The 14,385-nt window shown below is 42.6% G+C and overlaps 1 protein-coding gene across 1 annotated transcript in view; it reads right to left on the reverse strand.

Annotated features, from left to right (window-relative positions):
• LOC116416075 (basement membrane-specific heparan sulfate proteoglycan core protein) overlaps positions 1-14,385 on the reverse strand; it is a 283,482-nt gene that overhangs the window by 238,304 nt on the left and 30,793 nt on the right. Inside the window, exon 3 of the mRNA XM_032601472.1 lies at positions 9,476-9,677. Within this exon, the coding sequence (XP_032457363.1) occupies positions 9,476-9,677 (202 nt within the window). The remainder of the gene's footprint in view (positions 1-9,475; positions 9,678-14,385) is intronic.

Below are 14,385 nucleotides of genomic sequence, written 5' to 3' on the forward strand. Positions count from 1 at the left end.
TTCAAAATTAAAACTGACTTTACTTTTAAGTGGAAAAATTGACTTTCTTTTAAGTAGTTGTGATATTATTTAAGTTTAAAATAATTTTGAATAGCAATTTACCTAAATGATTATAAGTGAAGCTTTAAGCCAGTGCTCGATAGCTTTCAAAATAATGATGTAGATTCTTGCCAGTGCTGCGAAGACATTCCAACTACTATGTTTAACCTGTATTTATGTATATTTTTTTATTATTATTTCAATCAATAATATTGTCGGAAAAACAATAGCAAAAAAAAAAGATTATTTACCAATTAATAATGTCGTTTAATCCTGGTTCCATTCATTGAAATTTTCTTATCTCTCACAGTCCTATCTCTTGAAGGACGTACCTCTCGATCTTAGTGTAGAACTGCTCGATGGCCTTGAGCTCGCGCTGATGGATGTCGAGCTCGGACTGCACGCCCGGAAGGTCCAAGCTGTAGTCGTCAGGTCACAGTCGTGCAGGGAGCGGAAGCGAGTGTTGGTGTCTACCAGCAGGGTCTTGTGCACGGCCGCGCGGTGCTTTGTGACCACGCGCTCCTCCACGGGGAAGGAGACGTCAGAGAGCGGCTGGACGAACCGCTTATGGAGCAGCGAGCGCAACCAGACCCAGCGCTGGTGCAGCTTCTGCACGTGCTTCTGGAGATCAGCCGCCTGGCTGTAGCGGCCCTCGGCCAGACTGTGCACGTCGGCGAAGATGTTCTGGATCTAGAGTTCGGTGTTGCGGATGTCCTACTCGAACAGGTCGACGGCGTGCTTGGCCTGGAGCGAGTGGAGCCGATTGAACCGCCTGGCCTCCTCCTTGACGCGCCTCTTAAGCTCCTCCAGCCGATTGTTGGTCGACTTGATCTCGCGGTGTGCCTTCTCGGTGAGTCGTTGCAGTCGTTCGAGTCTGCTAAAGGCGTCGCGCATTAAGTAGATCAATTAAGATTTCGATCGACGCCGCCATGAGAGGCAGTACCCATCATTTGATCTGGTCGCTGATGGCCTGGTCGCGCTCCTGGTGGAGCATCATCAGCTGGTTCCAGTTCTTCTCGATGAGGTCGATGTGGAGCTCCTGCTCGATGTCGATCTCGCCGACGCTCTCGAAGTACTTTTGGAGCTCGCGGAAGATGTGGCTGAGCTATAGCTTGTCGCGGTGGCGGCTCGGCACTTCGTTGCCCTTAAACTTGGCGCTGTCGACCACGAGCTTCTTCTTCTCTATGAGGGTAGGCGGAAAGTAGCGTTCTTGCGCCATCGACATTTTCTCGCACATCCAGAGGTGGATGCTGCTCGCGAGCTCGCGGTACTCGCCGAGCCGGCGCCGCGCGCTGGGCCTCGGCGTCGTAGGGCGGGTGGATCGCCGGCGGCTCCGGGAACACATCGTACAGCGGCGATATGTACGTTATCAGAGACTCCTCGTCCGGCTCATAAAAACAATTGGTCCACAACGCGTGAACGAGCGTCAGCAAGGCCTCGTCGCTTGATTCGCATCGGCACTGCAGCTAGGCCATCAACGTTACCTTCGAGATCGCGAAGCCTTGTGACGCCGTACACGCGCTCGGCGACGTAGAAGACCCGTTCGAGCCTCTCGCGCGCCTGCCAGGTGCAGGCGCTTCGCCAGTCCAGCAGGTCCGGCCGGTTCCTGTGCACGAGGGCGCTGAAGGCCATGCCGTCGCGCCACAAGCTCGTAAAGTCATTTACTCGCCCGCCCGAGTAGCGGGTCGTCGTCCTGCGCGCCCATCGCAGAAGAGCCTCCTTGGCCGTCACGTGAGACTCTTGACTCTTGTCTTGAATACGATGTCGGAGATATGCTGAATACTCTGATACCTCTTTTCAAAACTTGTAATAATATCATTGTAATTAAGAAATTGAAACAAACAATTTGAATTGACTCATTCACCTATAAACATTAAGGGCATCGAAATTGGAGTCTGTTTTATCACTCACTGTAGAATACACTTTTATAATTGTAATATTGAGTGATAATTTAAGAACAAAATATTTATTTAATTATATTTACCTTTTTGAATTATATTTACTAACATCACTTTTCACAATCATACAGTCACACATTATACCGAGTGACAATTGAAGAATGAACTATAAATTCTTATATCAAAGAAAAATTGTTTGCTAATGGATTTACTTTAAGAAGATAAACTTCCTATCATGCAGTTCATTCTAAACGTCGCAAGCTTGCCATGATGGACCGCTCTCAGTGTTGAAAGACGTAAAGAACATGCAGTCCAATATGCACATCCTGCAATGCAATAGTTTTTAGTCACGACCGCGACACGGACGTGCCTTATTAAACTTATACAAACAGAGGGGACAAGATACTGCCAAATAAAAGATGATCTCTGCATGCTGGACTGGCTCCTGCTACATTACCCGAAGCCCATACAGCCTGTTATTGAACATCCTCAAATTCAGAACTAAGCAATGATAGACACTGTACCTGCATCGATCACTATGCTAGTTTGCATGCAATCTGTCATACTCTTTAGCTAAAGACTGCCTTTTATTTGACTGTAGCTTTAGCTTCCAGCTCAGTCACAGCTTTGTTGTTCACTTCATTTTTGTCATCCAGTGCACTTTCTCCAGATTTTTGCAGAAGATTTCTTGCTGTTTAAATAGCAGATTGAGCCTGCTTAATTGGAGCTTCACTCTGGGCGATAAGAGTAGCTTGAGCTGAGATCAAAATAACCAGTCTACAAATCACAACACATAAAAATTGTTGAAATCCAGAGATGCAACTTCACACTGCAACGTAAATAATGCAATACACATTGCACACGGAAAAAAAATCACACGGCCGGTTGTCTCCCCGAGTCGAGAGGGACAACAATCACACAGGTGTTATCATGAACATAACCTCCTCTCTCCCTACTCGGTTCGTTGATTTCGGCGCACGACATAATCGCAAATCGTAAAATAAACTGTTCTGGCTTGTCTATCAAGCGACTGAAATTTTCTCATCACTGTAACTCCAGCTGCCTCTTTCGTTTAATTACTTACTTATTCATTGACGAAATTCATCATCCCTGTACCCGGCAATCGGCATTCGGCTGTCGGCTCAGGTCGAAAATTGGAACGTAGAACAAAACTTCACGGGACACAACGGCGACCATATAGTGGCGCGTTTGCACGACGACGAATGTCGACATTTTACCGCCATCTTAATAACCCGCGTTGGACTCGACGTCCGCGCAGCGTGCGCCCCGTTTGAAAATGAATTAATTTAAAAATCATCAAAATAAGATGATTTAATTCGTCCATTAAGTTGAATTCGATACGTTTCCGAAGACTTTTCCACGATACGAAGTTCTTGGACTCGCCGACACGATACGACGTTTCCGAAGACTTTTCCTCGATACGACGTTCTTGGACTCGCCGACACGATACGAGCATATTCCTCTCAGCCATCGATTTGTACATGCATTGTTGGAATCAGAAGAGCGAATTGCATTTGCTTATTTATTGTAAAAGTACAAGCCTAGCAACAAATATAACGTATTGTAATACGACGCGCTACGACTGGTAAGCGCGCCACAAACACACACATGTACGTCTCCCCACTTATGATATGCGAGAGCTGTTGAAACTATGCGATGTTCTCACGTCTCTTTCTCTACTGTAAGACTTCGATGTAGTCAAACGTGCCGATTTGGCTTTTGCCACAACTTCATTACTTTAATATATTATATATTATCATTACTTATTATCCAACCTAATTATTATTATTTATTAAACCACCACTCTAACAAAGATGTCGGACTAAGCTGTTCATTGATAACGGAAAAAATAATGTTCGCTTAGCCAGGTAATAAATTACCCATGTTTTTGACATATTGTATGTCCAAACGCATGTAAAAAACTTGGTCTGGTCAGTGTACCTTAAAAATTGCAAGAGCTCGATTTTTCATATTCAAGATATGATTTTATCTTATGTATTTAGATTATAAATAATATAATGCATGTTCGTATATGATTATCTGTTATCAAATTTCCTATACAATAATATATGTCCATGTAATGTCCCATATTCATACATACTTTAGCATTCACGTATATGTATAACGCCTGTACGACTGCATCCGTGCACTCATACAGACGACGTATACTAAACCGATTGCGACAGTACGAAACCGATCGCTAAACATCAGAGCGAGTGCTTTGACCTACGAGTCAGCACTTCTTACGCGTGTACATATAACTGACTTAATTTGTACATGATCCTTGCACGTCAGATGTTGATTGGTCGATCGTTGCAGCGTTTTATAAAATTTCTCAACTCCTTGAATCGTCACCGAGGCTTTAAAAAGCCAGGAAAGTATCCACGGAACACCTTTCGTACACGTAATCTGTTGTCGTGTAGCTGTACCCAGTCAACGAGTACGAGTGCTATTCCTCTGTTCGCATCGCTTACTGGGTGTGTGCAAACAACTCAAACTCTGTGTACGAGATATATATACTCCTTGATATATATATATATATATATATATATACTCCTTGATTTCTGGTTTGAGAGTCGGGATCGAGCAATAGGCGAAGGGTCCGTCGATAGCAGACAGGCGTTAGTGGGGACCCATAGAGCAACTTAGATTATCCATACATTAAACAGCCATGAGTGATAGTTAGCATCTGCCGTGCCACGAAGGAGCTTCCAATATCCAGGTCACGACAAAGAGAGATTATATAAGAATAATGTAATTTAAGTTCATTTATACAAAAATCAAGCGTAATGACAAATAAGCCACCGCTCGACTGTACAACAAAACAAACATCTTATAAGAAACTGTAACATCTGGCGAGTTCTGGATTGTCTCTAATAAAACAAAACAATTACACTTATTCAGTTTCTATAACTATTGTTAATAACTAAGAACATCCTTAAAACTACATGAAGCCATTGAGACGAGAATAGAGGGAGAAATGCGACGCTGTGACACCCAACACAGGTGCGCAACACCTAGAGCCTCGCATGCAGTAGTATTTTTTTTTAATCGTAGGATTTAGCGCGATCGTTTAGGACAACGTTGCAGAGAGGGGAAAATAATCACTTACGATAGTTGCAGTTTATTACACACTGTATTTCGCCCAGCTATTCCCTACAACGCGGTCGCTGTAGTGCCCCCCGCGCACAATTCAGCCACGCGGGATTTGTGCTGGCTCTCTCTCTCTCTCTCTCTCTCTCTCTCTCTCTCTCTCTCTCTCTCTCTCTCTCTCGACGAACAGAGGAGGACACGTTACGCACGGACAGATGTATGTGTGTGACAATGTGTGTTCCTTCACAGATGCCTATATCTCAGCTTCTACTAATCAGTGGATTTTAATCCACTAAGTCTTGTTTTCTTTTTTTTCTGTAGCATAATGGAAAAGCAGTCCGTTTTTTTACATTTTGTTAACGCGTTTTTTTTTTTATAGAGATTTTTCAGATTTTAGTTTTTAGGCACGACCGCGACACGGAAGTGCCTTATAGTTTTGTCATCGAAAATGTTTGAGATGCGATATCTCACGCAATTTTCTACCAATCGAGCTAATATTTTGGGAGGAGTCACTGCTCGCACAAACCTAAAAACTTTTTTTTATCCCGATCGTCTCCGTTTTTTTAAAATGCTGGCACAAATTGTTCAATTTTTGCCTGTTTTCTGAATAAAAATTTTTGTGTTACACGATTATCTCTAAGAGACTTTTATCAATAGGGCTAAAAATTTGCGTGCAAACTCCCCTCGTAAAAGTAAGGTGCCAGATTTATTTTGGGCTTGATCCGGCATGTATACGCAAACTGCGGTCACTTCCAAAAATCGCAAAAAACGGTTTTTTGACTCTAATTCGAATTCTATGTATTCAACAAAAAAAGTTGAATGGAAAAGTTCTGGATCTCGAAAAAATTACTCGAAATAATTCACTTAAGCGTGAAAATTCTTTTAATTCGAGTTAACAGGCCAAAATCGATTTTTTTATAGCAATAAACCAGTAATTATTATAAAACTTTGAGGCTATATATTTTACAAAAAACCTTAAATGTTAAAGTTGTAGATATTTTGAAAACACAACTTATTACTGTGACAAACATTTTTTCTAAATGCTTATACATAATCAACAACCCTAGAAACGATTTTTGGTACATATGATTGAATAACAATTTCGGTGTGACACACCCTATCTGGCCCAAAAGCTTTAATTGATTGCCTGACGCTCGCGCGAAGCGACGTTACAAGCTTGTATTCTGTATGCGAAACACCAGATTTTTTAATAGTGCGCGAAACAAATAATATTGCACGAGACATCCCGTTGCTATATATGAAAGTATTGTTTTGCATATGCTACACAAAAAACGAGTCCCATGAAAAACACGTTTTTAGCGCACCACTTGTCAAAAAATACAGTTCGATATATGTGCACGGAGTAAGCGATCCTCGCACGGGTGTTTTGTCACCCGAGCGAAGCGTGCGGGAATCGCTTACTCTGCACAATTGTTTTAGAAATATTTTGTAGATATACATTTGAAGTTAGAATGAAATATATCGATAAAATATTAGGAAATATTTTATAATCTTTTGAAGTTAATAAAAATGTTAAATGCAACTTTTTTAAAATATTCCTTTAAATCTTAAACCGATAATCTAAATTTTCTTTTGAAATACATTGACTCTTTTAAGAAGTATGTAACGCATTTAAGTTATCATAACAAAAGATCACGCTGAAAAGGCGCGATTAATTTGCAAAAAAAAATTAACACATTACAGAAATCTGTGTTACCGACACCCTATTTTATATTTAAGATATTCATAATACTAATACTAATAATTTACAAAACTACATAGTGTCACGTCAACCTACTATGACCTAGACTGGCCTGTCAACGCACACGCGGATAACACGTTCAACCAACGAAGTACCTCACCACGCTAATTGGGAATATTCCACGGCAGGCATAACAGAGGCCAACGAACCTGTTGAAAATAAAAATCAAGCAGGGTATAGCTTCTTGCGGTGAATATATTTATTAATACAAAAAAAGAACAGGAAATTAATACGAGTATGACAGCGTAGTCAGATGTCAGTGAAGCGTTCGACTGGACAACTGCTCGCTTGCTCGATTCGGTTAGAACTAACTGCTATCCTCCGCTGAGGGTATTACAATACGGTGACGCGTTACCTCGGTGACGCGGTCCTACGGCTGATCGCAGGAGGGACGCTGCCGATATCCAGGTACGCGACGACGCGGTCGAAGCGTGAGCGGACGGACCCTTCTTAATAGCCCCCGCCGCCAACCTGGGTATCATAAAAAGGGCGTACTCAGCGAAGTGCGCACTCCTTCTTAATCCCTAATTGCTGTGTTTGTCGCACGTATTTTTCGTAGGCAACAAACAGACCGCGTCTCCGAGAAGCTTATCGTTATAAAAGAGCAGATGCGCTGCCGAATTCGGCGACGAACTCGGTGTAGCGTCTGCGCTTGGGGTTTTCCCAGCTATAGTAAAATAAAACTTTCCTAGAGCTACGCATATTTCTAAATTAAAAACTATGTCAGATTTTAGCAAAAATCCAACAGAACCAACAACGGTCGGCAACACAGAGCACGACAAAACAACCAAGCCACTGACACGCGCGGCAGCAGATGAAAGGGCATCGATCCTGAATAAACTAGGTCAAACAAGGAGAGACACCCCAGATCTACCGGACAATAAGGAGGCCATAAAGCTCAGACAAACGACCCAAATAAGTGGAAATTGATACGACAACGAGGGAAATTACAATAAAGAAAACCATTACAGCTGGCCAGAATAGGGGCCGCGCACTGAGGGACACTGATTAATAAAAGGGGCGCCCACCCCTACTGAGACATACATCCTCCCTAAATCCTGATTGGCCAGAACCTTCCCTATGTTTATGCATTACCCTCATCCCTATAAATACCAATGGAGAGCAAGGAGGAGTATTCTTTCGTAACCCGGAGTTCTTACTGGTAGGGCGAAGCTCTGCCCTACTCGCGACTTAAACTATTTTTCTGTAATCGGACTTAGAGTCAGAGCGTTCGCCAAGTTTTTGGACATAGTCATATTTCTACCTTAGACACGAGTTGTACTCAGTCGAGGACTTATATGTTGTACCATTTATAATCTGATGAGTTGAATAAACCATTTCTCTCAATTACTTAATCCTTGCGTACGAATTATTACATTTCAAACTCCGCACCCTTTGAGACGAGCTAGAGCGCCAGAACGAGAGCGAGCCACCCTATCGGTAACTACAAGTCAGCTTCGTCAAGGTAAGTCGTTTCTCCTATCAATCTTCTTAAATTCACGTCAGTGTCGCATGCAACGTTATTGTGTCAGTACATAGTGTTTAAACCTAGCTAGTCCAGTACATTTAGAAGTCACTCTGAGTTTCGTTATTCCGTGAGCTATCACTATCACACAGTCAGTCGAGCTACAGGTCTTTACCTTTTCTCTAGGCGGTATCGCGTGAGCGGACTGCGCTAAATAAAAGGTCTCATCGACTCGGAATTTGTAATTATTTCTATCGTGCGAGTATATAAGTATACAATTGCAAAATTATCGTAGTGGTATATGAGTAACATTTTTTAAAGTGATTTATAAGTTCATCCATAGCATAACGAGTAGAGTGCCAGACAGTCACGCAGAAGATCGCCAGTTCAAATCCCCGTCACGTCAAGGTTTACTAATTCTTAAATTCTTTCCGATATATCCCATAAACTCATAAAATATTTCAAAATAAAATATTCATAATATATAAATAATATATAAATTACAGAAACTTGCATGTCCCAAAAACATAAATAAAATGTTCATAAAACCTTGCAGAAATAACATTCACATATAATTTTTAAATTTGTCCTGTACATATTTTAAAAATATTTTATCTGAATATTTTGAAATATTTCATTAAAATATTGTATATCAATATTTTTAGAATAATTTATAAATATTTCTTCGTTACTTAAGGAACTAAAAATACGATATTTGATAAATATTACAAAATATTTTAATAGATTTTGTAAATATTTCCAAATGTTTCTCTGAGGTTTAGCAGCAATTTATCAACGATATATTTTTGTAATTTTTTAAAAATATTAAAAAATATTTTAAAATATGTTAAAAATGATTTAAAAATGTTTTTAAACGATATTAAAATATTTTTCTGCAATATTTTTTAGAAATATTTTTACCCTAGGACAAATAAGATTGTAACAATATTTTAAAAATATTTTTGTGCTGTTAGGGTAGTTTCTCTTAATTTAAATAATTATTCGTGTACTCGTGCAGCCCGTCCTTATACCAAGTACGGTATTTACATCCATATGTCCATACATAATGAATATGATATTATATGTAAATACATTATAGGTTACTTATTTCCGGAGTATGCATACGTATACTACATAAAATTTATCTATTTAAATACTGAACAAAAGCATCAAAAATTAAATCAAGCTTTCTCTTACCCATCAATAACAGCAAGTGCCACGTAATTAGTTGTGATCTTTGTTCTCAATCTATCGCTATGCCATAAAATCAATCCATTTGTTGCATTAGTTGATATCTCGAATCCAATCATTTCTGTTTGGTCTTCATGTTTCATTATCGAACTATCAAGCTCCAGCCAACCATCGCCTCGGAAAGTAACATCATCCGTTATTCCAGCACCTGAAATAGTAACAATGGTCTTTTACTTTATTAATGGAGATTTCCATCAATGCCAAAAAGAGATCCATTTGATACTCATGTATTTTAAGGTAACATTTATATATTGTTTAATCGGATAAATATACGGGCTATTTCATGTCAACCCGTGGGGAAATATTTCAAATTCCAGCCAAAATTGGTATACTGATTCAGTATACCTCCAAAAGAAAACAAACAAATTTTCAGACCTCTAAGTACCCCCAGTTTCAAATCATAGACATATCAAAACTTGAAATTTTTGCTTTTTCTAACAACTATAATTGCTGATAACTTAAAATAGAAGCATTCAAGGTAATAGTATATTGTGCAACTAGGGGGGGGGGAAAGGGCGATTTCTAACGAGGGTGAGATTTGTGCACGAGTTGGAGTCGAGGGAAATAGTGGGAGGAAATAGCCATTCTCTCCCGCTGCAGCGGGAGGGAATGATTCCCTCCCGCATGCTCAAAATGAGCAGCTTACCATTCACTTTAGAGGCATGGAAACGGGTCTTTTTCATGCACGTGTTAAGAAAAAACCCATGTATACCTTTTTTTGCAAATTTCCTGTAAAATATGAAAAAAAAAGTTTAGATTGACCTATATAGCTTATTTTATTTTGATATATTAGAATATAAGCTATACGGACCCAGTGCTCGGCTTCGGCGCAGGCAATTTTGAGTTTCCAATTGTAAAAGTGTTTCTTATGACAAGAGATAGACATTATAACAAATTTTATATTGTATAAATAAATCAGGAATCGAACTTCTTTAGGTTACCTGTCTGTTTTATTCACCCTGCATTTACATACCCTGCTAATTTGTAATAACTGCTGTATGTTATTCATGTTACTATAGGGTTATCTGCACAAGTTCTTTTCAGTACGCTCATAGCATGCTATAAGCGGACTATTCATGTGCTATAGGGTTATGTGTAGATGAATAACATACAGCAATACAACTTATTTTGTTTAATATCATGTAACTTCTATTGCCAGGTCCATCCCATTACCAAACTTGGTAAACTCTGAACTCTTGTCATAAGAAACACTTTTACCGTTAATAACCAAAAATTGCCTCCACCGAAGCTGAGAATTGGGCTCGTATATATATGTGTGTAACGGTTCAACTTTCCCCAGGATTTGGACAGTCAGTCGTTCCAGGATCTGGAGTGGGGAAAGGGGCAATAAAAGAGTCTGTTCTTATGATTTTAATGTTAACAAAATATATTTCCTTAAGTAGATAATAATAATTGGGAATCAGTTCTTAAATCCCGTCTAAAACAGAAATCAATTATGCGCTTGGTTAAGAATATTTCGCCTTTACAAATGGAATTGTTTAAACTAGCGCTGTTAACAATTTACGAAAATATCTACGCGACTTCGCTACAACAATGCGTCGGTGGTTACGGCTACGGTGTTTCGGTACGGTGACGGTATGGCGGATCGGTGATGGGTTTGAAGGTTAGGATTTCATTCGGTACGGTGGAGTCGTGTGCACACGGCTACACCGATCCGGGTTACTTGCGTAACAACAATCTCGACCGCCCTTGTGTACGCACAGTAGCGGCCAGGATAGTGTAACGGGATCCCTCGGATTTATGAAGTCGTGTGCGCACGGCTTCACAAATCTTCGTCGCTTGTCTCGTTCCTCTCTTTATCCTGTGTGCGCACAGAGATAAAACGAGTCGTGAGATGTCGGCGTAAGGCTGGCTTTGTGGGTTAGGATTTTTACGGTGGCACCGAGTATCGTCAAGTGTGCTCACGTAGACGAGGCTCGATGTCGCTCGAGTGTTCCGGGTTGCCTCGTGTGCTCACGACGGCAATTCGGAGTTTCGGGATTCGGAGATACGGGTTTCGGTTCGACTACCAAGTGGTCACGTGTGCTCACGAGACGACTTCGTCGACGCAGATCTATCTCTCGCTGTTCCCTGTAGTAACGTGTGCGCACAATGCTACTTGGAGTGGAGCTCGAGTAGAACTGCCTACCGTGTTGCGCTGTCCGCCTTATAAAGGCGCGCGGTGCGGATACGTCTGAGCATGTACGCCGCTCGCGCCGCTTGGCGCATCGTTGCTAAGCTGTTCGTCGGCTGTCGCGCTTCGCGCTCGTGCGGATTCGCCTTGTGGTTGTTGCGCGCACGCGCTCGCTTCGCTTCGTGCGGACTCGCCTTGTGAATGTTGCGCGCGCGCGCCCATTTCGCGTCGTGTTTATTCGCTCGTTGCGCATATTTACGTTTATCACAGCCGTCCTCATGTATATGAATATGTGCGAGACTCGTGTATATATAATATATATTTCTTTTTTAAATTTATTTTAGATAATCCCGCGATTCTTTCTAGTATGGAAGGAACTGGAGTCTATTTTACAGAGTTGATTAATATCGATTTAAAATTCACTGGAAGTTCTCGGTCTTCTGGAACATATACCAGAGGAGGATATTCATCAAGTGTAGCCTTCAACTTAAAGGTTGAAACAAACAAAGACAATGTAACTATAAATCTTTCAGAAATTGTTTTATGAAATAATAATGTGATAGTGCACATACACGCACACCACACAGCAATATGTGCCCAGCACAGTACGCACGCAACAGCACACTCACTTACACATACACACGGACAACGCACACACTCATGCGCGACGAGACGATGATCGAGGCAGCAGGAGCCGCAACCGAAGCATAGAGGTTAGACTCATAAAAAGAGAAAGAAAATCAAGAATGCAGCACTGTAGTGACGCTGTAATAGAGAGAGAGAGAGAGAGAGGGGGAGAGATAGAGAGAGAGAGTAGATTTAGATTTATATTTAGATTTAGATTAATTAATTTTATTTGCGTACATTATGTTGTACGGTTCAATATGTACAGCAGAGTAGTAAAAGTACAAAAAAAAATAAGTTTGAGGTTGTAACGTGGCAGTTCCACCCAGTTCCACTGGGGGAGTAGTTCGCGTGGGGAGCGCGCGCAGCGCTGGCCCCGCGGCCACATGTTGGGAGAGCTCGGCCTCTTTCGCTCCGCAACGCTGCTACCGATAGGACGCCTGCGCTGCTCACCGAGTCTTTCGATTGTCCTGGTACTCGTGCGCCATTGCAGCTCGCCTTCACTTTCGTTATCGTAGCAAGTAAGTAACAGTGTACTTAGCGTGCGAATAAACTAGTGCGGCTGTGCCTCGGATGAACGCGTCGCGACACGGTTAGTGCGACGCAATGCACTTTGACGGTCGTGGTAAGGACGGCGAGTCGAGTGCCGTAAGGTCTCGTCGCCTGTTGCGAATTTTGTAAGCTCTCGATTTTCCTCGCTATCGTTCCTTTCACGCTACCGTTACCCTCCGCTCAAGCTACCGTTTGTCTTTTCCATGCTCTCGCTCTCGCACTATTCCCCGCTATCGTTACCCATGTATTGTGCATGTTTCCTCGCTATCGCTCTCCCCTCGTATTGTACCTCCCCGCTATCGTTTCCTCACCCCCGCTATCCCTATCAGCTACCGATTACTGCGTGTTACCGAGCTACCGTTAGTAAGTAAGTTAGCGATTAGGTTAAATTAGCTATTAGTAGAGTTTCCGCTAAGTAGCCGTCAGAATGCACGAGTGTGCGCGGAGAGGACGGACAAGTGTTGTGTGTCGTCGCGCGGTCGTGTCGAGGTCGACACCTCGTGAGGTGGTTTTCGGGGAGTTATTATAGAGTACGGGTTTTTCACGACGCGGTATATGGAAAAATAAGCGTCTGATGGGCCGGGGAAATCGCATAACTCGCGAGAATACGCCGCGACGGACGCGCTGGTCGTCGGGGCCGGTAGACGACCAGAGAGGCGAGGCGGGTATTCGCCCGCACCGACAAGTCGGCGGACGGCGCGCTGACGAGCGTGGCGGTGGCATCGATTGCTCGGTGGGCGCGGGTGATCTCCCCGGAAGGAGGCTAGAATTATTAAAATCGTTGCGGGGCCACGTGTAGAAGTTCGCTCTTACTCACGATGACCTCGATCGGCGGCGTGACGTGCTGCATAGTAGTTTAGTTAGTTCAGCGTAGTGCCTCTGGACTGTAGAGGCCGCAGGTTTTCGGCAGGTTGCCGTGGTTGTTAAGAGCGAAAATGAAGAATAAATACGACATATCATATCCGCAGCAAGCCTTAATGAGTTTTATGACCCACGACCCTGTTCGATACTCCACCCCTTCCTTAGAGCTAGCCGAGCTCACCTCCCACGCCGTCGGGTCCCAACACACGGTGGCGCTCACACGGAAAGGGGATCGCGGGATCCCTGGCATCTCGATGCCTGGCGCCCTGGGCCGAGGCGGCCCGCCACCGTGGATGCATTGGAGCGTGACGGCGCGCGAGCATAGATTTAAGAACGCTGGGCTGCGCTAGCAGACCCCAGTGTTTCAACTGAGTTATCTGTTTTAGTAGGTGTGCTGTGTGAAAGTATGCTGAGGTGAAGATGGGTTAAGAGAGAGTGAGCAAGTGTGTGCGTGTGCGTGACTGTGTACACGATGTTTATGTGCTTATGCGTTTTCGAGTTCGAAAAAGTGATTTTTAGCTAGTTTCTTAAATACTGCGATGGATGTAGTGGTACGGAGGTGTGATGGCAGGTTGTTCCATAGGTATGAGGCGCTAATATGAAACGAGTTCCTCAGCGTCTCCGTCGCGAAAGTAGGGATACCCAGAGGTGTCACCTCCTCCCTAACAGGCCGGAGTGCTACGCG

Source organism: Nasonia vitripennis, assembly GCF_009193385.2.
Source record: "Nasonia vitripennis strain AsymCx chromosome 1 unlocalized genomic scaffold, Nvit_psr_1.1 chr1_random0016, whole genome shotgun sequence".
NCBI classification, from domain to species: domain Eukaryota; kingdom Metazoa; phylum Arthropoda; class Insecta; order Hymenoptera; family Pteromalidae; genus Nasonia; species Nasonia vitripennis.